Below are 21232 nucleotides of genomic sequence, written 5' to 3'. Positions count from 1 at the left end.
GCCATTTCGAAAAACAAAAATGAAACTAAAAATGAAATTATCCCGTTTTTTATGCTTTATGCTTTGTTATGCTTATGCTTTGCCACTCAGAACACACTGTCTCCTTAGTGTTTCTTTGTACTTTTATATGCTCGTTAAATGCTAATATTGTTATACAGTTTTATGAAGGCGTATTAGAGCCGATTAAAGGCATAAAGAGGCTGAGGATTTAAACAAACTAAGAACAAATAAATTTATTTACCATAAATTTATATAGTTTTTTTTTTTACCTTTTTCTTGTAAACTTGCCATTTGTTTTTATTTGTTTTAAATATCACCTTTCTCTTTTAAATATATGACCCGTTTTGTTGTAAATTTGCCTTTTTGCAGAATATACCCATCCGGCCCCTTCACTATTATTATTATTTTATTACTATTGACCGTCGCAATCATCGCATATCGTTGACGTAATCTAAAAAAGCCGTGCTGACATCATCACTGTGCGCCACAGTTAAGGCTCGTCGCTCTTTCGTGTTAAGCGTTTAATTCAGTGGTCTGAGGCTTCTGTGTCGTGTACCGTGAGCTACTGAAGCACTAGCTTTATGTACTGTGGGTTGAGTTTGCATTAAAGGGTCATTTACTTAATTATCGACATGGAGTCCGGGGAGGCCAGCGAGGAGAAGACGGGCTCCATGTCGGCGGCACAGAAAAGAGCGGAGATCCGGAGGAAAAGGCTGCTCATGAATTCAGAGGACAGGATGAACAGGATCGTGGGAATCACCAAAAACGAGCCTGAAAATAACGGTAATCGGTAACAAACGATCCTCTGAATTTCTCCTGGGCGTGTCTTTCCTATTGAAACACGCTGTCGTGACAGAGACCCGCCTCATCCTGCGGCTGCAGTTAGGACGTTAGTGCTGTCTTTTAGGACCATAACTTACTATGTAAATAATCGGGCTCACTACAGATATATTAAGTAGAAGAGGAAAATGGCAGCAGCTTGGGATTCAAATCATGCTAAATGTTGTTAGCATTAGCAGGTGGAGATCAGAGGGTGGCTCACAGGCTGCTCAGCTCTGATAAACAGAATAATTAATACACAACAATACAGCAGTGTAGATAGAAGGTACCTCAGCCAACCTGTCTTATTGCACACAGGCTTTAAGACACCTGCAGAGAAGCTGCAGTAGTCAGTACATAAGAAAACAAAAAGTACATATATGCCAAGCATATCTCTTGTAACAAATATCTAGTCATTTGGAACCAGAAAGCACAGGAGTGAGTGACAAGGTAAAAGCTGCAGTTGGTTTTTGGCTGTGACTTTTATATATCCTTTATTTATCAGGGTAAAAAGTGTCATTGACATGAAGAATAGAGAGATATGGCCAAAAGGGGGCTGAAATTGCAACAAATAATTATTGAGATATTTTAAGTGGCCAAAAATGACTGTATTTATTATAATGTAGGTACAATAAGCAAAGATATTATACATTGAAAATGCATAGAAAAATCAGAAGTGGCAGACAATCACTCTATGGCACAACACCAGCAGTACTGTCTATGATGTCATTCCCTTTCTTTGGCGACACATCATAGTTATCATGTTTCAAAAAGTGATCGAAGCGACCATCATCATCAGTCACTGTTCTCTTCTTAATTGACTTCTTCAAGCCCTCTTCTTCAGTGTGGCCATATCTACCAAGCCCAGGTCCTCCTCCATCATCATGAGTGCCCTCGCTGAAGTTATCTTACTCTAAATATCCAAAATCAATCTTCCCAGACTTGAATGTGTTGAAATTCTCAATTCTGTGGAACATACTATGAGTTTTGACAAGTCCTGATTGTTTTTGCTCAGACCTCTCTGTTCTCACTCACTCCTGTGCTCTTGAACACTGTGAGGCAAAAAATTATGCTGACATTAACTTCCCAGTTTAACTTAAACAACACAGACAAGCTGGAACTCATCAGTGTCTTCACGCCGTCAGACCCAGCAAAAAAAAAAACTTAATGGAAACTTACTGGTACTACAATCTGTTATCCATATTATGCTGTCTCTGAACTGAAGTAAAACCATAGTCCCCTGTACAAAATCTAAACTGCTTGCAATTTGTTTATAAAGATAATTAATTAATTTGTTAAATCCTTTTGAATTAAAGCTAAAACTGCAGTTACATCACACCTGGATTTGGGGTTTTTTGGGACGGGGGGGGTGACCAATCATTTTAGGACTAGCTAATGTCATATTATTGATTATTGTCTTCTCATTGTCAGGAGCGTCGCGGCGTCCTGCAGAACCCCGGTTCCATCTGCCTCTAGAGCCATGGTCCACTGCCTCATCTTCTCCGAGACCGTCTCCAGGGATTGGCAGTCACTCCCACAGCTCCACCCCGGAGAGGAGAGGCTCACCCCTGCCAGAGCTCTCCAGTGAGCCACCCGGAGGATCCTCAGAAGATGATATCGGAGGAGTCCGGCGGAGACCGAGGGGCGAGCGGCCGTCAGATGATGTCAGTGGCTCTCCTCGTCCAGGCTTTCTCTCTGCATCCTACTTTTCTCGTTTTGATGATGCCATGAAGCTTCGGGGTCAGCTGGCCAATGAAAAGCCGGCCGAGGATGGAAGGTCGGACTCAGAGGAGTTTGATCCCTTCAGGGTCTTCAGGCTCATCGGCAGCGTCCTCCTTGCTGTTTTTGTCAGGGTTTTTGTCTGCAAGTATCTGGTGAGCCTTTGGTTTTTAACACAGACTTGTTAGTGCACTAGTAAGGAGTTCATTTTTACATTTTATGCCAGTATCAGTACCAAATATGTATTTATTTATTTGTTTGTTAATGCTACATTTATCTTGTTTTATTTTAGTCAATATTTGCTCCATTTTTGACACTTGAACTGGCCTACATGGGGTTGTCCAAATACTTTCCAAAGGTGAGTTTTTATTTTTTTAAGACTCTCGTCACTCTGCATGCACACATTGTGCATGCAGAGCGGACAGCACTACGAATAATATTTTAGTTTTGTTTTTCTCTGTATAAATAGAAAATCAAATACAATGACCTATTGCAGTTGTTCCGATGTAGTTGTGCTGTGTCTGACAGCCCAGTCTTTTTAGCTACAATCTTCTCAACCAACGCCAAGTTCATACAAAGTACAATAAAAACTATTTGCTAATAAGGAAAAGACAAATACCTGTTCAACAACTAGACAGATTAAAACAACCTGCTGAAACCGAGCATCAGAAAATCTGGGAATGAAAGATGATTCAAATGTAACATAGCATGGTTTCTGGTGCCAGTTAGGCAGTCTGAGTATTTCAGAAACTGATCTACTAAGATTTCCCCAGACAATCATCTCTTGGGTTTACAGAGAATGGTTGAAAAAAGAGAAAATATCTTATGATCAGCAATTCTCTGTGAGAAAAATCCATGTTGAGGGTTTGACTCAAAGAACTTGTTAAAACTAAGGTATACAGAAGAGCACCTTTAAATGCAAAATACCCTGAACCTTGAAGCAGATGGGCTATAGCGGCAGAAGACCACACCGGGTGCTTCTTCTGTCAGCTAAGAAAGGGAAACTGAGGCTACAGCTCATACAGGGTCTCAAAAATTGGACAATAGAAGTTTGGAAAAATGCTGCCTGTTCCAATGAGTCTGAATTTCTGCTGTGTCATTCAGATAGTAGGGTCAGATTTTGGTGTACTGTTGCCGCCCATGCCCATCCCATTATGACTACAGTATACCGATCTTCTTGAACTGCTTTCATGAGCATGACGTTGAGTTCACTGTACTCATTTATGATGTGGTGGAATTGGAGATCTGCATAATGGATGTTCAGCTAACAAATCCACAGCGACTGTGTGGTGCTTTAATGTCAGTATGGTCCAAAATATGTGAGGAATATTTCCAGGAGCATTTTGAATTTATGCCACAGAGGGTCCAGTGATATTTTAAAACATGGACATAGCCACCGTGACATCACCCACTAGTTTTGGACTCATTTTGAAGGCTCAGGGTTTAATTTTAACAGCTGCTGTTCTTGTTTTTAAATAAGAAGTGATCATATTTGGAAAAGCTGGTGGATTGTTAAGTCATCACCAGAAGAATAGATGGAGAGGTCCAGTTCAGTGACTCCACTTAATTTACAACCAAAGCAGGTTGTAAACATGTTTCTTTCTGCTGCAAAGCTGGACATTTTAACATGGGAGTCTATGGGGATTGACTTGCTCTTTGAGCCAGCCTCAAGTGGCCACTGAAGGAACTTTTGGCACAAATTTCTAATAGAGTTTTAGTTTTTGAACATTTTAATCTTGATTTATTTAGTGCAAAAATAGATTGATTAATAATGAGAAGTAAGCACATATATTTGCATATAATGTGCTTTGGGTTCTCCTGTTTCTGCAGGTAGAGAAGAAGACCCAGACCACTGTGCTAACTGCTGCCCTGTTACTGTCCGGCATCCCTGCCGAGGTCATCAATCGCTCCATGGACACCTACAGGAGGATGGGTGACGTCTTCGCTGACCTCTGTGTCTACTTCTTCACCTTCATCCTCTCGCATGAGATACTGCTGTTCATTGGCTCAGAGACTCCCTGATAGGTTACAAGGACCTCTGTAAACCCCCACCCCTCCTTTTTTGCTGTCCCCTCCCATCTCTCATAGCAACATAGGCATGCTCATTTGCACCCTTAGGTGCTTGTTTATCATTGACAGTCTGGAGGTGAACCCCTGCTGCCTTATGATCAGGCCCGCACACGCCAGCTGGACGAGTGCTCGTCATTTGAGCTCTTCGGGATTTTACTAACGCTAAAGCTATGCCCAACCACAAAGTTTGGTGTTTGTTACAGACTTCCAGGTTAATATTTCTCTGAACAGAAGCTGTGAAACCTGTGTTACCTGTGTGTAAAGAATGTACTGCCATTTATTGCGCCGAAGGATATTTATTAGTACGGAAAATGGGAAGTATCACGCCGAAGATTGGATTACTGTACAGTCATCAGTCTGACATCCCAGTGGGCAGCCACAGATTGCATTTAACTTATGAAGGGGAAACACTGGAGACTCCTCAAAGGCTGGGTCATAATTCAAAATCTGACACCTGATAGGAACAATTGTTTGCTGAACAAGATGTTGAGTCAGAACGCTTTGAATTATCGCCAAGCCTGTGAGTCATTCTGCGGAGTAATAACCTCCAAAGTTGAGGTTAGTCTGAGCAGGGTGTCATATTTTCAGCCAGATTCCTCAGCAGGGTTCTAACTCTTCTGTAAAACCAAAATCTGCTGTCAAACCGATGAAAACTGCTGGAGAATTTTGGAGGTAGCTAGTCTACAACACTATAGTACGGTAATCTTTTTGTCAACTTAGGGCATCGCACAGGGTCAACTCACTTTCAGTTCATGCCACTCAAATCAAACGCAGAACACTGCTGGCCTTTTAGGTTGAAGTGCTTCATTTGTACATTGTGAAAGTGACGTTGGTACAACCTTGCAAGGAAAGATTGGAGAAGTTTCTTGATCCGTTACAATTGACAGTATGAATGACATTGACAGAAGCAGCAGTTTTCTGTTCTTTCTCATACGGTACATAAACACCCCTGCTGATTGCAGTGTCCACACCAGAGCTGTAGACGAGATAGAGACGTGACAGCTGTGTCACAGATCGTAGCATAGCAGCCCAGTAGAAAAATCTCCCGCAAACAAAAGTGTGAGAAACGTTTAACTCGAGCAGCGTTGGAAAAATACTCGCCCTGAGATTAATGACAAGATTCAGAAATTTGCTTTCTGACTTTTATTCTCAGGTTTATTAATTCAGCTTTTTTGTGAATACTGTGATTAATCTCAGAGATCTCACAGTTACGTTGCTTCTCTCTGAGTGGAGAGGTTCGGATGACCTCCGACACTGCTGCACAGCCTATTTAAAACAAATAATAAGAAGGAGAGAAAGAGGCCAGCAGTTAGACATCGTTTAACCACACTAATAATCTGTTGTAGAAAGAGCCGTATCAAACATTTCTGTCCATCAGAATGAGCTGGCTTAAAAAGACGGAGATCTTAGAGGTAGAAGAGGCCGGGAAGAACAAAACTACTCTGGTATAAATGGAATGAGGAAGAATGACAGAATTTCTGGATTGCCTCAAACTGTGAGCTTCTTTGATTTTTCTACAAAACAAACTTTTACATAGATGGCCCTCCAACCTTCAGTTAGAGATTTTAAAGATAGTCGAGTGTTGAGGACCTTCCCATTTCTGAGGGATTTTCTTTTCCTCATAGCACTGCTTTAAAAATCACATTTTCTCTGATCTTTGGGAAGGGTCCACTTACGTTACAAACAATTTCCTTCTTTGTTTACGTCTGATGAAGAGTTTAGCCCTTGTATGTTTTGTGTACTTTATTAAGCTCGGTGAGCTTAAAACACTTTATACACGCTGAGAGTGTTTTGGGGGGTTTTACTAGAAAGTGCTGTCACTGCAGTTTTGTGTGAGGCAGTGGGACTTCGTATGCTTATTTGTGTTGAGTAATTCTGGTGACATATCCTGCTTTGCTTTGTTCAAGCCTCTCTCATACATACTTGCATAAATATACAGTATGCTCTCTCTACTTCTGTGCTGTCCTTGTTTCATATTTGTAATTTTAACCTGATTAATTTATGAATGTGAATATTTTTTCCATGTGAATGACTTGGTGTAATTTATCCTACAACTTGTCTGACCTACTTGATTGTTTTTTGATAAGGTAAATTTGCAGATACTGTTTTTAATGGCTCTTGCGGTATCTTACATATTTGAACGTGAGTAACAAATGTAGTGTTGATGTGATGTAAACAGTCTCTGCTCCAAAAGATGAATGAGCAACCGAACAATTCATACCAAATAAATACTACTTGTGTGACTCACCTCTTCTTTTTTTTTTTTTTTTTGGCAGTCAGTTATTGAGCCAAACTTTGAAAAAGCCTTAATTTGAAAGACCAAGGGAACTGAAATGACTAAATTTAGCTTATTAAAAATATGTATCTAATCTAATCAGCCAATCACAGGGCAGTAACTAAATGCCTGTATAGCCATGTAAGCATGGTCAAGCATGTTTGGTTTGGCAGCGTTTTAGACAGGATGTAACCCTAAAGGGTATTTGTGTCTGTAGCTGGAATCAAACCAACAAACTCTTGCACAATTGAAAGTGTAAGGTCAGAATTTGATGTTAACAACATGAAAGCATGGATCCATTCTGCCTTCAACAGCTCACGCTCCTCTGGTTGTAATGGTGTAGTATTTAATAGGGGCCTGGTAAGTTTGGTTAGATTTTTTTCCCTAAATACATGAAGTCATTTCAAAACTGCATTTTGTATTTACTTGGGTTATCTTTGAGTAAAACTTATTGGAATCATTTGATCTGCTGTTATACGTCTTGTCTTTACGGTTACTACTCTTCTTTTACTTTACTATTCATGGTTCATATTGAAATTTAACCAATCTTCTGGCAAATATTTGCTACGTTGAACATTTTGCATTTAGATTCACCCCAGTAGTGACAAAAAGCTGCCATTGGAGGATTTTTTTTTTTATATTTTCTTTTCAAATCCAGTGCGATCTCTCATGTAAGTCTCAGCTTTAAAATGTGGAAGATAACAAGAAAGATAAATAGGTTTTTAATTTATAACTCTGTGGTGGAACCAATAAACCACTGATCCTCCAATTAATACATCTTATATTTAAGAATGAGAGCATTTTAAAATGTTTCAGTTCCACGAAAGATAAAAAGATGAATAAGGTGAAATAAATGAAAATGAAATCATCTTCATAAAGTTCGGGAACCGCTCACAAATGAAAAGCCCTGCGACACAGCCTGTGATAAGGCTGGGGTATTCTGACCTCCCACCACTTGGTGGCGCAGCAACCTTTTACCCGTGGAGTTCAGGAGTTGTAGAGTCGCACTTTTTTTACGTGCGGGTTCAAACACACAAACATCCACTCGACGCGCAAGACTCGTTTATTTTTTGAGAACTAATTTCACTTTTTTTGCGAGACTTATCTGCGTGGGTTCGAGATGGGACGTGAGTCGAGGTATGTCTGGACTTTTACGGTTAGTCTGGTGCTGGTGAATCGAGTGTGACTAACTTCTGTTTGAGGAAGCGATTTTAGATTAGCGTTAGCATGCTGGCTAAAAGCGTACTGATGTTTATGCACGTTAACCAAGAGCTAATCTCTCATATCATGTGTTTTTTAATCAACAGGCATTACCGGAAACGTTCCGCATCTCGGGGACGGTCGGGTAGCCGATCAAAGAGTCGCTCCCCGGACAAGCGCTCCAAGAAAGACGAGCGGAGCCGGAGGGAGAGGTCACGGAGCCGGGATCGCCGCAGGTCGCGCTCCAGAGACAGAAAACGAGCCAGGTGTGTGGTGGTTTGAACTTAAGTTTAAGTGTACACGTAAATAAATACATTTTGAAGTGGACTGAAGTCTTCTGGTGTTTACAGCCTGAACACAAATTGAAGTTTTTGGTCACTCTTTTGATCCGATGTAACAATACTGACTTTCCAACCATATGCAGGCAGAATGACCATCTCTTGCAGACTTGCACAACACTTCCTGACCTATAATACGACGCAACAATACCAATTGCAGTTCTGGGTTCATTTCAGTCACTTTATCTTGCATCTGTTTCAAACGTCTGACATTGTTTTGGTTGTAGCCTGCCTGTTGTCCCATTTCAGCTTCAGCATGCAGGTATTCTGTTAATAAATCACTCCTGGGGCACTCGCTAATCTCACACTCTTTTGTTTTCCCACTTGCAAAGATGAGTAACTTGACTCGCAAACATTACAGTTCTTGTCCAGAGCCAATGAGAAAAGGTCAATTGTCTGCTTGGAGAGGGGCACATTCTCAATTTTTTTTTCTTCCTTCAGAGACATTAGGACAACAGAGTCCACCAAAAACTCTTTGATAAACATCATCAGACAATAGCCTGCTTTAATGGGGGGGAAAAACAACAGGCTATATGTCCAAGCTATACGGTGATGAACAGAAGCCAAATTTAGTTTTTAACAAAACTGTTTACTGCTGTTGCTCTGTCTGGTAATTATCTTTAATTTCAGTAGAATTGCATCCATTGATTTGAAAATTCTTTTGAACTAAAACTTTCACATGTGTTGAATTTTGCAAATCCAGTAGGACAGTGGATAAAAATCACAGTGATGGCGAAGAATCGTTTTGAATCGAGACAATGAAAACTCTCGTGCACTTTTTTTATGATACAGTTTTATCATGATTAAGCTATTGTGAGGTTTCCTTTCAGATGCGCATCTGCACACTTAAAAAGCTGAAACTGACAAAACTGTTGTCTCCCTGTTGATTTGTCCTTTTACATGTGATATGTTTGCCTTTGGCTTCCAGGCGCTCCAGGAGCAGGGAGAGGAGGAGGTCGAGAAGCCGAGACAGGAGGCGGTCGGGCAGCAGAAGCCGAGCCCGGAGGTCCCGCTCTGGTAGCCCCAGCAAGAGCAGTAAAAAGGATGAAAAGTGAGGCTTTAAATTCCCATCTGTGAAATTGAAAACACACAGAGTCTTCTACTCTGTACTTCCACTGTGTTCTTTTGCTGGCACGCAGAGTCATGTAAAGATGCTATCAGCAGCCAGGATGTGAGGCATATTTTCAGAGCTTGGCGACAGTTAAAAAAAACACCATATAATATATGGGGCTTTCCATTTTTATAAAGATTAAACTGTCCTCTAGAAGTGGTGAACGGTATAGAAGACCTTGGAAATTGGATGGATGGTTTGCTTAATCTGAGCAATTCCATAATCCCATCTATTACACTTTGTCTTATTTTCTTTTTCCCTTGCAGGGCTAAAAGCAAAGAGAAGGACACCCTGGAGCCAATAGCTGAAAAGAAAAAGATTAAAGAGGAGAAAGAAGATGAAAAGGTTGAGGATGTAAGTTGGTTGATATGTTTATTTCTGCTAGCTTGAATGCCATTGTCCTTTCTTCATGTTTTTCTTTGCCCATAGAAAGAACTTTAAAGTGCCTCTTTGTTTGAAATAATAAGCAAGTAAGTAAAGAACATAACGAGAAGTAAAATATTTGTGCTTTTCCTTTGTTTTCATGCAGCAAGACTTTGACCAGAACAAACTGGAGGAGGAGATGAGGAAGAGGAAGGAGCGGGTGGAGAAGTGGAGGGAAGAGCAGAGGAAGAAGGCCATCGAAAACATCGGAGAGATCAAGAAAGAACTGGAGGAGATGAAGCAGGGCAAGAAATGGAGCCTGGAGGACGATGATGGTGAGGAAGTAACTGGAGGAAACACTGTTGAATTTTTACTTTGGACTTCACGAGTAGTTTAAATTGTTTAAACTGTGTCTAACAAAACTTTATCTGTGTGATAAACCAATCAGTCACCCTTTATTTGCTTTAATTTTATCAGCTAACTGACCAATACTTGCTATAGGTTTATCTTTGCCCAGCATCTTAATTAACTCTTCATTTCAGACGATGACGAGGACGGTTCTGCTGTAATGGAGGGAGATGATGACGAGGAGGCGGACGGGAAAGGGGAAAGGCAAGAGGAGTTAAAGGATGGTAAGAAAGAGGGTGATGACGATAAGGACAAGGAGACTCCCATGGAGCAGCAGACAGAGGAGGATGATATAGATCCCCTGGATGCCTACATGGAGGAGGTGAAACAGGAAGTGAAGAAGTTCAACATTGGAGCCATGAAAGGAAATGATAAGGTGAGGACAAAATCCCGCATTTTGCAGTGTTATCCTTATTGCCCAACCCTCCCCAAAGTCATTAGGATCAGCTCTAAAAACACACCTGAACTAAAAATCTTAGAAAAAATGTTCAAATGCAATTGAAGTTTGTCAACATTTTCCTGATGTTTGTGTAGTTGCTATCATTTTGTCTTTAGGTGTTCATCACTGGAAGCGTGTGGCTTTGGGTTTATCATCTACTAGTGTCAGACCAGATGCTGCCTTTATGGATGTTTGTTCTTCTGCTGATGAATATGCGTGTCTTCTCTTCTTCTGCAGAAAGGTGCAATGACTGTGACCAAAGTGGTGACAGTCGTTAAAACCAAGAAAGGACCTCACACGCACAAAAAGAAGGGAGAGCTGATGGAGAATGACCAGGATGCCATGGAGGTGAGATTTTAATGCTTGCTTTGATTATATAATAAAGGTTAAACCTCTTCTCTCGCTGCCCGAGAAGCTGATATGAATGAAACAGAGATCCTCAGTAATTAATCTGCTTTCTGCTGATGGGCTCATCTTTTAACAATCTAAAATGATGCTCATGTGTTTGACAGTACTCATCAGAGGAGGAAGAGGTTGATCTCCAGACGGCTCTGACAGGCTTCCAGACCAAACAAAGGAAGATCCTGGAGCCTGTTGACCACACAAAGATCCAGTATGAATCGTACCGCAAAAACTTCTACGTGGAGGTGCCTGAGCTGGCCAAGATGACTACAGAAGGTCAGTGAGAAAACCATATCTGTTCTATGATAAACGACTTGTCTTTTTCATGCTTAATTACCTGTTTAAAATCTCTTTATTCAATTTATTTATTTTATTTTAAATAAATACAGAAGTGAATGCGTACAGGCTGGAACTGGAAGGCATTACGGTGAAAGGGAAAGGCTGTCCCAAACCCATCAAGACATGGGTGCAGTGTGGAGTGTCGATGAAGATCCTGAACGCCCTGAAGAAGTGAGTGTGTCTCTGTGTGTGCATGTTTGAAAATCATTGTGCAGTGAGCAGTCTTTTCTCTTTATATAAAATCCATTAATAAGCCAATAAATATGACCATTCATATTCACTCAAGACTAGCCACAAATATATAATTAATATATTGGGATTGCATATGACTCTTTCTGACAAGATGCTCATGGTTTTCTTTTAAAGGCACGGTTATGAGAAACCCACACCCATCCAGGCCCAGGCCATCCCTGCCATCATGTCGGGCCGAGACCTCATTGGTATTGCTAAGACCGGCAGCGGGAAAACCATAGCTTTCCTGCTGCCCATGTTCCGACACATCATGGACCAGAGACCCCTGGAGGAATCTGAGGGCCCAATCTGTAAGCAACAGGAACTTTTATTTTTCCTTTGGGCTTCTCACTAAAATATAAATAAACTCATCTTTTGATCACATTTAAATAAAAACATATGAATCCTGTCTGATTCCTTTGCTTTTCATAGTCCGGGTTCAGAATCCAACTGTAGGTCAGATGAAGACCAAATGGTCAAGTTTTTTTTCTTTTCTTCCTTTTTTTTTTCCTAACGACAACAATCCAATTATCCTGTTTTTCCTCCCTTTTACACAGCTGTAATTATGACTCCAACCAGAGAGCTGGCTCTGCAGATCACAAAGGAGTGTAAGAAATTCTCTAAACCGCTGGGACTCAGGGTGGTGTGTGTTTATGGAGGCACGGGCATCAGTGAACAGGTAAGTGTGCGCTGTAGCACAACTACATCATTTTAGAGGTTTAATAGACCTATGGTGTCCATCTGAAATAGCAGCTCATGCTTTTCAGTAGAGCCAAAAATGGATTTATATATTGGATGGTAGGGTTAGATTTTGGTATAGACGACTTGAAAGCATGGATCCATCCTGCCTTGCATTAATGATTCAGGCTGATGTTGATGTAATAGTGTGGGAAACTACAATAGGTTGTTTTTAAAAAAACAAACAACAACAAAAGAACAACTGCTGCTATAATAACTGCTTACAGGACTACTGTCAACATTGACAGTATAACACAGGCTTCAGAGCAAATTGTGGTTCCGCTTGTTCCATCCATGTACATGTTTCTGTGTGGACAGTGAGTGGAGAGAAGGGTTTTCACCCACTGCAAAACACTTCCATGCAGTCCTCCAAAATGCCAGTAGTGCATGTCAAAAAATACTGTATATCAACAGCACAAGAAGAGGGGCCCACAGACCGGCTGTAGCACTTATTTGTTCGCTGCCTCAATTGACAAAAAGCTCTGTGCAGGTAGACCGTAGATGGGCCATCCCTGGACTTCCAGCATATTGTGAGCGAGCTCTCCCTGCTGAACCATAAATAAATTCTACTTTAACTTTGAGGTGGAGTAGAAGATTAAACCTGCTTCTTTTTATGGGCAGCAAGGGGGTGATTCCTCCAATTGCAAGAAGATTTTAAGTAGTAGAGTCTGTGCTATAACAGCCCTTGGTTTCCTTTACTCTGTTACCTGTAAGCACTTTCCTGAAGACTTGAGTCTAAATGATGGCCATTCGTCGTCAGAAAGGAGGAATATCCAGGTTATGTTCACTGGCTAACGACTTGGATTATCCAGGCTCTTTACCAGGTGGTGATATCCTCAGTTTGAGTCTCACTTTTCACATCTAATTTAAAAACACCAAGGTGGTGATGTCAAACTGAACGTCACCAAACAGCAGGTGATGACATTGTGGCCGCGTCTACCTTTTATACTATCAAATAACGGCATAAAATACCTACCTAAAATTGGTCTTCTAGACTATTTTGCAATTCTTGTATATATTTAAACAAAAACATGCATGGCTGAGACTTCTTAAAAAATATATTGTAAAATAATTTGAAGAATTTTGAAAAGGTTTGGAGGAAACACCGATTTGAGACCCAGTAGCACAAACTTCCAAATTCAAGTTGCTCATTATTGTATACGCTCCTCGTGCACCATAATCACTTTATTGTGTTTGTGTTGGTATTATAAGTGTTTAAATTCTGGACATTGTTCCTCCCTCAAAACTCCTGTAACAGAAAGAAAATGTGTGTTTTTCCTTAACGCTGCCTTCTGTATTATAGATCGCTGAGCTGAAGAGAGGAGCTGAGATCATCGTGTGCACACCAGGAAGAATGATTGACATGTTGGGGGCCAACAGCGGTGAGTTCATCACTCTTGGTCGTGTCGCTTCTCTATCCTTATAGGACATAAATGCAAATCTGCTCATTTGATGCCTTTTCTTGTTGCTTTGCATGGATTAAACAGTATGATACAGTACATAATGAACCAAATCAGTACTACTTACTAAACTGTTGGCATTATTTGACCACCTTTGGGATCACTCATATCTACAAGACTGATGTGTTATTCCCGAAGCTCAGGCCAAGTACAGGTAGGTGGACCTGGTGCTGCCTCCACGGTTCCTCTGACTTAAAGCAGGAAACAATCGTAATGTTTGATAAGTGTATCATAACATGGATGTAAGGTGGTCAGGGGTATGCACTGTATTATATCAGAGTTTTGCATCATGTCAGGTTATTTTGACTTAATGTACTGCTTCTGGGAGTAAATATGATTGTAGAGTCCTGCGCAGCACTGAGCCTTTGCATAGAAATGTGAAAAAAACACTATTAGTGTACTTAGAAAGTAGCTATTACATGTGTGTAGCAGTTAGTATGATAGAAGGGGTTTCTTGTTGCTTCCACACATGCGAGGTAATCTGTAATATGTTTCCCTTGTAGGTGAAAAGGCGCTCGCTCAGATAGTGCTTGATGTGGCTCCATCTCTTGTATTATATGTTTTACAGGTCCCAGTTGCCCCTGAGATGGTACGCAAGACGAGCAAAGAAATGAACAGCCTAAAATACCAATGCAATAAAACTCTGGCCACTTGAAAAATGTGCTGAAATTAGGATGCCTTGATTTATTGTCCAGTTGTATCAAGTAGTTGTATCATGGAAAAAGCTTTTCTGTGTTTTGTTAGACTAGTTTCATGTGATGTGAAGAAGGCAGGATGCCTGTTAAGCCTTGGCGTTGTTCATATTTAACTGATTTCCTTATGCCCGTCTTCCTTAATGTGTAGGTCGGGTAACCAACCTCCGCAGAGTCACATATGTGGTCCTGGATGAGGCAGACAGGATGTTTGACATGGGCTTCGAGCCACAGGTGGGGGATCATACATTAACATACAGCTTTTCATGCATCAGTAGCATCAAATGAAGCATTTTTAGTGTATAATGTTTAGCACTTGAGGAACGGTTGTCACAATAATGTTTTATAAAGCCAGGACAAATCAACTTTGAACCTGCAAAAGAAAATGTTCAGTGACAAAAATTCTCAGATATATTTTTTTCCCCCTCCGATTCACACACCAGGTGATGCGTATCGTTGACAACGTGCGTCCAGACCGTCAGACGGTCATGTTCTCAGCAACTTTCCCCAGAGCCATGGAGGCGCTGGCTCGCAGGATCCTGTCAAAGCCCCTGGAGATCCAGGTGGGAGGCCGCAGTGTCGTCTGCTCTGATGTGGAGCAACACGTGGTAAGCCATTTATGTTACATCTCACTAAACAGTAACTTTCCCTTTCAGTTTCTCTGCTTACTAGTTCAGTTTTAATTCCCCCCCTTTTTAAAAAGTATCTGTTTTTATTTCTGCAGCTAGTAATCGATGAGGACAAGAAATTCCTGAAGCTGCTGGAGATTCTGGGTCACTACCAGGAAAAAGGATCTGTTATCATCTTTGTGGACAAACAGGAGCACGCAGACGGACTGCTCAAAGACTTGATGAAAGCCTCGTACCCCTGCATGTCTTTACATGGAGGTAGTGAGCCACACTTTGACTTTGACAGCCATATGATGAATAACAAAGCTACTGTGACATCACCCTCTGGTTTCTCAAGTCTCATTTAGAAGCCTCATTAGTTTTTTTTTTTGTTTTTTTTTCATCATATTGAATCTTCATTGGCTAGCAGATTGTCAATCACTTTTCAATTTCAGGTATTTGGGATGATCTGGTCTGTTTAAACAACGACCAGGAATATTAAAAAGTCTCATCAAACCACATGAATTCATATTTTTTTTTGTCCTCCTAATGTGAATATACAATCAGTCAGTTTTATATCTGTCAGTTATATTTTTAGGTTTCTGTTCTGTTATGGCCACATTTACTACAAATTAGTAATTCTGTGTCTCCAAGGAATCGATCAGTACGACAGAGACAGCATCATCAACGATTTTAAGAATGGAGCGTGTCGTCTGATGGTCGCCACCTCTGTGGCAGCCAGAGGCCTTGATGTGAAGCAGCTGATCCTGGTGGTCAACTACAACTGTCCCAACCACTACGAGGACTACGTTCACAGGGCCGGGCGCACGGGCAGAGCAGGCAACAAGGTCAGCCCCTTTAAAGGGAGCTCATTTAATTTTAGACATCAAAAACTAGGAAATTTGTGTTGACATTTGGGGTGTTTTGTTTTTGGTGGTAATCATGTTTAAATCTGTACACATTTGCTTCTCAGGGATACGCCTACACGTTCATCACGGAGGATCAGGTTCGCTATGCTGGCGATATCATTAAAGCTCTGGAGCTGTCGGGCTCTCCGGTCCCACCAGAACTGGAGCAGCTTTGGGCCTCTTTCAAAGACCAACAAAAAGCGGTAAGATAAAGACCCGCAGTAGGCAATCGTATATTTTAGCAGTACTTACTGCCAGGGAGAAACGTATGTTGAAGTTTCTGAAGGTATTAGCAACGTCTTTCTGCACATGTAATGCATCAGCTTAAATATCATGTTCATTTTTATGCTTTCTTTGCAGTTACATGGTGCTAGTTTGTTGCTTCTATACTTCGTATTTCATTTGTTTATTGTTTTCTTATATTGTAAATGCTTAACATTAATTGGGATAAAATTTGATCTTTGGTGTCTCAGTTAGTAAGCAGATTGAAAAGGATCTAGAAGAACAATGTGACAAACTTGAAAGCTTCTTTCTTTCCTCCGTTTGCTCTGTGCAGGAGGGTAAGACCATTAAGAGCAGCAGTGGTTTCTCAGGAAAAGGCTTCAAGTTTGATGAGACTGAGCATGCTCTGGCCAATGAGAGGAAGAAGCTGCAGAAAGCTGCTCTCGGTTTGCAGGACTCTGACGATGAGGACGGAGCCCTGGATGTGAGTAACTTTTAAATAATGGAGATTTAAATTTTTTTATTTAAATTGTTTACTTACCTCTGCTAAGCTGCTTGGCTTCAAGTTTTTTTTGTCCTCTAATTGCAGTTCTATTATTATTAAACATGTTTAACTGTTATTCCTTCTTAGATTGAGGAGCAAATCGAAAGTATGTTTAATTCCAAGAAGAGGGTGAAGGATCTGTCTGCTCCGGGCGCGGCTGCTGGTCCAGCTGGAGCTGTTGCCGCCACAGCGGCTGCCCCCGGAGGTTTGCCAGGACTCGGGCCTACGTCTGCTGGTAACATCCAGAAATTGGAAATGGCCAAAAGGCTGGCGCTCAAGATCAACGCTCAGAAGAACCTGGGCGCTGAGGCTCAGGTACGTCAAGACTCCAGTGCCACCGTGAAGTGGACGGTTGTGCACGTATTCATGACACAGCTGAGATTGCTGGACTTGTGATTTTTCAGACTAACCACTTAGGTTTAATTTTTATTGTGTCCAATACTTAGTACCCACAAAAATCCTAGGACCTCAGCTAGTAATTAAAACTTTGTTTGCATTGTGACAATTACAATTACTCTGTGTCTACAGGATGTAATGCAGCAGGCAACCAACGCCATCCTGCGGGGCGGCACCATCATGACCCCCTCAGTGTCAGCCAAAACCATCGCAGAGCAGCTGGCAGAAAAGATCAATGCAAAGCTCAACTACACCCCGGTGGAGAAGCTGGAGGAGGAGCGGCAGGCGGCTGAGCAGGCTGAGACAGTCAGGAGATATGAAGAGGAGCTGGAGATCAACGACTTCCCTCAGGTCAGCGGCACACAGCGCAGGGCTGTACTGAAATATTCAGCAAGGATCAGTTTTATTTTTGCTCTTTGTTTTTTGGACTCAGGTTTTCTTTTCACAGCCGCTGGGTTTCAGTAGTTTAACTCGACTAAGTCATTTCTCCAAAACAGCATAGGGAAGGAATCATGAATCTGGATGTTGTTGCTGTGTATTGTCACCAGGGGTCTGTGTCAAAAATATGGGGATCAACTGTCTGCATGCTAGCTTATTTCTGTTTGTGCTGTTGTTGGATTGTTAGCTTAGCCCGTGCTGCTGATAAGCCAAGCCAACTTCCTTTAAAGCACTTTAAAAAACAGCAACCACTGATAAAACCTCAGGATACAAAAATAAAGATATGTTAGAATAAAATAAATAGAATTAAAATTACAATGTAAAATAAAAGCATCAAGACAGAATTAAACACGAGTAAAAATTTAAAATCAAAACGTAAAATCAACATCTCACAAAAGCCAAGATGAAGAGGTGGGTCATAAGCGCAAACTGGTAGTGAAGAGGCCTGTCTTTTTAACAGCAAAGAATTCCTCAGTTTGGGAGCCGCCATGGCAAATCCCTGTTCTCCCGAGCCTCCACTGTGTCCTCGGCACATCCAGGAGCAGCTGGTCTGCTGATTTGAGCAACTGGGAAATAAAACAGCTCAGATGTCGTGTGGGGCAAGGCCGTGTAAGGACTTAAAAATGAGTAAAAGACCAAACAGAAGACAAATCAAAACATAAAACAAACTTTTGCTTTTGCATTTTTTTTCCTGACTACTTCCTGTTAAACGGAGCTCTACTATTGCTCCCTTTGTTTTTCAAGCCCACTTTTAAAAAAAAGAAAGAAAAAAAACCCAAAACTATTATTATTTAAAACTTTTCAACAAATTTACAGACATGTAAGACTAACCTGCAGCTACCTGGTTAGCCATACATTTGTATATAAATAACGAATGCGTAATGGGGAAATCTAAGGATCATAATACATCATAAGGCGATAAAACAACATCATCAATATGATTATTTATTGATTCCTTTGGTGGAAAGTTATCCAGACATAAGGTCATATGTGAGTGTTGACGATCCACCCTGTCACACCCTGTCTGTTTCCATCCAGTAGTTTTGCATGTGTTGACATTCCCAGCAGACATAATGCTCTGCAGTTTGGGAGCCACAATTCCTCCAACACCCAGATTTACTATTATTAAAGTGTACTTTCATGTGGGGAGCAATAACAAAAATCCAGCAAAATTCCTTCAAAAGTTATTTTTCCTGCCAAATGCACAGATATCCTGTCATTCTTTTTGCATTATTGTAAGACCTCCTTCTTCTCTCATCTTGCTTTTTATACGTTGTGTTGAGTGAACGTTGCTAAAACCCCTATAAAACTGAGAGATGATTCCCATTTTAGAGTCTGCTCACTTTTTAGTCTGCAGGCATTCTACCCATACATACCAGAAGTTCCACTTTACACGTCTTTGAGTGTTTTCTTTGCTTTCTTTTTAGTGATTTTCACACCACACCAAACCCATCTCCTGGTTGTGGTTTCAAGTGAAACGCGTTCAAGTTTTTCTAGCATAGACGTTGTTTCTCTAAGTGTTTATGTAAGACTTACACTGTCGCTTTTTTTAGCAATGCAATTTCAGATTTAAAGTTGGAAAGCCATTTGTACTTTTTTTTTAAAACATCTGTGAATGTGTGTTCCTGATTTGCTTACACGTAAGTCTTGATTATTCTCCATTGCGAACACGGATGCAGACAGCTGGAGACCTGAGGGCCTAGTAGTCATTCCTGTTATACTCCTTTAAAATCCACCTCTTGCATGTAGTTGGTGCATCATGATGTAAAGTCTAACATATGCAAATTTGAGTGGAAAATTAAGCAAATCCATCTATTAAAAATACTTGACATTAAAATCCTCGACTTCTTTAAGCTACTAAGAAAATAACTTTCTTTTAATCTCTGATTAAAAAAAGCTAAGCTGTTCTAATTTTTGGCAAAATGTTTATGCTCAATACAAATGCTTTTTGTCCGGGAGAGGGGCTTATCTTTTAGATGACAGATGCTTAAACTGAGCGTTTTGTGTTTTTTGTCACGACTGATTAACAATCAAGAATCCCAAAGTATTTTGTTTCTTCCTCTGAACATAAAGCAGACAAAAAAGGGCTTATAAAATCTTCCTTTTCTTCCTTCCCTCAGACTGCCAGGTGGAAGGTGACATCTAAAGAAGCTTTGCAGAGGATCGGTGAATACTCTGAAGCTGCCATCACCATCAGAGGAACGTACTTCCCTCCAGGCAAAGAGCCCAAGGAAGGAGAGCGCAAGATCTACCTGGCTATTGAGAGTATGTGTCAAAGAACGTCTGTCCTTTTTTTTTTTTTTTAAAGTCCTGACACCTGATATAACAAGATATTTTTAGGGCAGCTGTACAATTGCTGAACTCTAAGGTTCAGTGAACACGAACAATGAACATGATAACTTGAGAACAGCACAACGCAGGAAGTTTATAAACTAGTTATCACACGGAGCAGATAATCTTGACTTTTCAAGTTTTAAAGAAGGAAAAAAAGCTTTTGTTGGCTTAAATCATGCTGTTAAAAGTGCCTCTTGCAAAATACAACTCCTCCCTCCCTTTTGGTATTTTTTTTTTAATTACCTCGAAGGCAATGAATTTCCTAATGGGGTGTCCAGTTTCCTTAACAGAGCAGCCTATACTGAATATTAACATGTTATTTGTGTTGTAGGTGCAAATGAACTGGCTGTGCAGAAAGCCAAAACAGAAATTACACGGCTAATCAAGGAAGAGCTCATCCGATTAGTAAGTATCTTTTTGCTCACACATGTTAAAACATGTCATCCACTCTTATTATGCAGTGACTTTATGCCGAAAATGTTTAATTTTATTTCCCGTTTCTTTCTTCCCCCCCCCCCCCAGCAAAACTCCTACCAGCCGACGAGCAAAGGCCGGTACAAAGTGCTGTAGAGGATGAACCGAGGCACACCGGAGGAGCTTCCATTCCTCATCTCCACAGTTTCATCCAAGTTGTTGAAGAATATTTTAGTCAATATTTTTTGTAATGTGTCCAACTTTAGTTGCATTTTGTTTGTTTGCATTTTTGACCCCCCCCTCCCACGCACGCACACACGCACACACACACATATATGTCCAATGATTTTTATACCATCAAACCAGCACAATGCTGCAGTGAACTATCCACAATATGTCTTTAAGTATAAGACCTGGTTTCATTAATAAGATGTTTTTAGTCACATTTATGTAGGAACACCACACCAACCATCATCTTTATGAAAGATCCCAAGAAAACAATGTTGCTAAGAAAATAAACTTGTTTCCAGTCTGTTAAGGTGCTTCGTATTTGTTCAGACTGCTAATGTTAATTATTTAATAGCAGTTCTTTGTATATTATTCATCAGTGGTGGGAAGTGATGCTTGGTGAGCATTAAAACTGCTTCATGGCTCGGTTTCAGGATAATAATCTGAAAAATAAAGTCGTTTTTTGAGCCTTTACTCTCGCTTGTTTGGTGAAAATTAGAATTTTCAGGACTTGAGAGACAAAAAAAGCGTTTTCC

At 40.7% G+C, this 21232-nt stretch overlaps 2 protein-coding genes across 2 annotated transcripts; both read left to right on the top strand.

Annotated features, from left to right (window-relative positions):
- The first annotated feature begins 451 nt into the window (after positions 1-451).
- camlg (calcium modulating ligand) lies at positions 452-6855 on the top strand. The gene is made up of 4 exons (XM_082549979.1): positions 452-783; positions 2251-2693; positions 2831-2896; positions 4369-6855. Exons 1-4 carry the CDS (start codon positions 633-635, stop codon positions 4558-4560), a joined length of 852 nt encoding a protein of 283 aa, XP_082406105.1. The 5' UTR covers positions 452-632; the 3' UTR covers positions 4561-6855.
- Positions 6856-7862: 1007 nt separating this feature from the next.
- Positions 7863-21170, top strand: ddx46 (DEAD (Asp-Glu-Ala-Asp) box polypeptide 46). The gene is made up of 23 exons (XM_082549759.1): positions 7863-8020; positions 8191-8349; positions 9350-9472; positions 9799-9886; positions 10062-10230; positions 10438-10679; positions 10980-11090; positions 11255-11420; positions 11534-11654; positions 11850-12025; positions 12272-12393; positions 13756-13834; positions 14756-14838; positions 15048-15212; positions 15329-15491; positions 15867-16060; positions 16186-16323; positions 16677-16826; positions 16974-17201; positions 17415-17633; positions 19841-19985; positions 20386-20459; positions 20577-21170. Exons 1-23 carry the CDS (start codon positions 8004-8006, stop codon positions 20622-20624), a joined length of 3180 nt encoding a protein of 1059 aa, XP_082405885.1. The 5' UTR covers positions 7863-8003; the 3' UTR covers positions 20625-21170.
- Positions 21171-21232: the final 62 nt, after the last annotated feature.

The sequence above is a fragment of the Aulonocara stuartgranti genome (genome assembly GCF_965226115.1).
Source record: "Aulonocara stuartgranti genome assembly, chromosome: 10".
NCBI classification, from domain to species: Eukaryota; Metazoa; Chordata; class Actinopteri; order Cichliformes; family Cichlidae; genus Aulonocara; species Aulonocara stuartgranti.
This window is presented reverse-complemented; position numbering and strand designations above follow the sequence as displayed.

Coding starts and splice junctions, on each gene's coding strand:
- camlg (XM_082549979.1), top strand. CDS start 633: ATGGAGTCCGGGGAGGCCAGCGAGGAGAAGACGGGCTCCATGTCGGCG. Junction 2,694..2,830: donor TTTTTGTCTGCAAGTATCTG/GTGAGCCTTTGG, acceptor GTTTTATTTTAG/TCAATATTTGCTCCATTTTT. Junction 2,897..4,368: donor TGTCCAAATACTTTCCAAAG/GTGAGTTTTTAT, acceptor CTGTTTCTGCAG/GTAGAGAAGAAGACCCAGAC.
- ddx46 (XM_082549759.1), top strand. Junction 9,887..10,061: donor AAGATGAAAAGGTTGAGGAT/GTAAGTTGGTTG, acceptor GTTTTCATGCAG/CAAGACTTTGACCAGAACAA. Junction 10,680..10,979: donor CCATGAAAGGAAATGATAAG/GTGAGGACAAAA, acceptor CTTCTTCTGCAG/AAAGGTGCAATGACTGTGAC.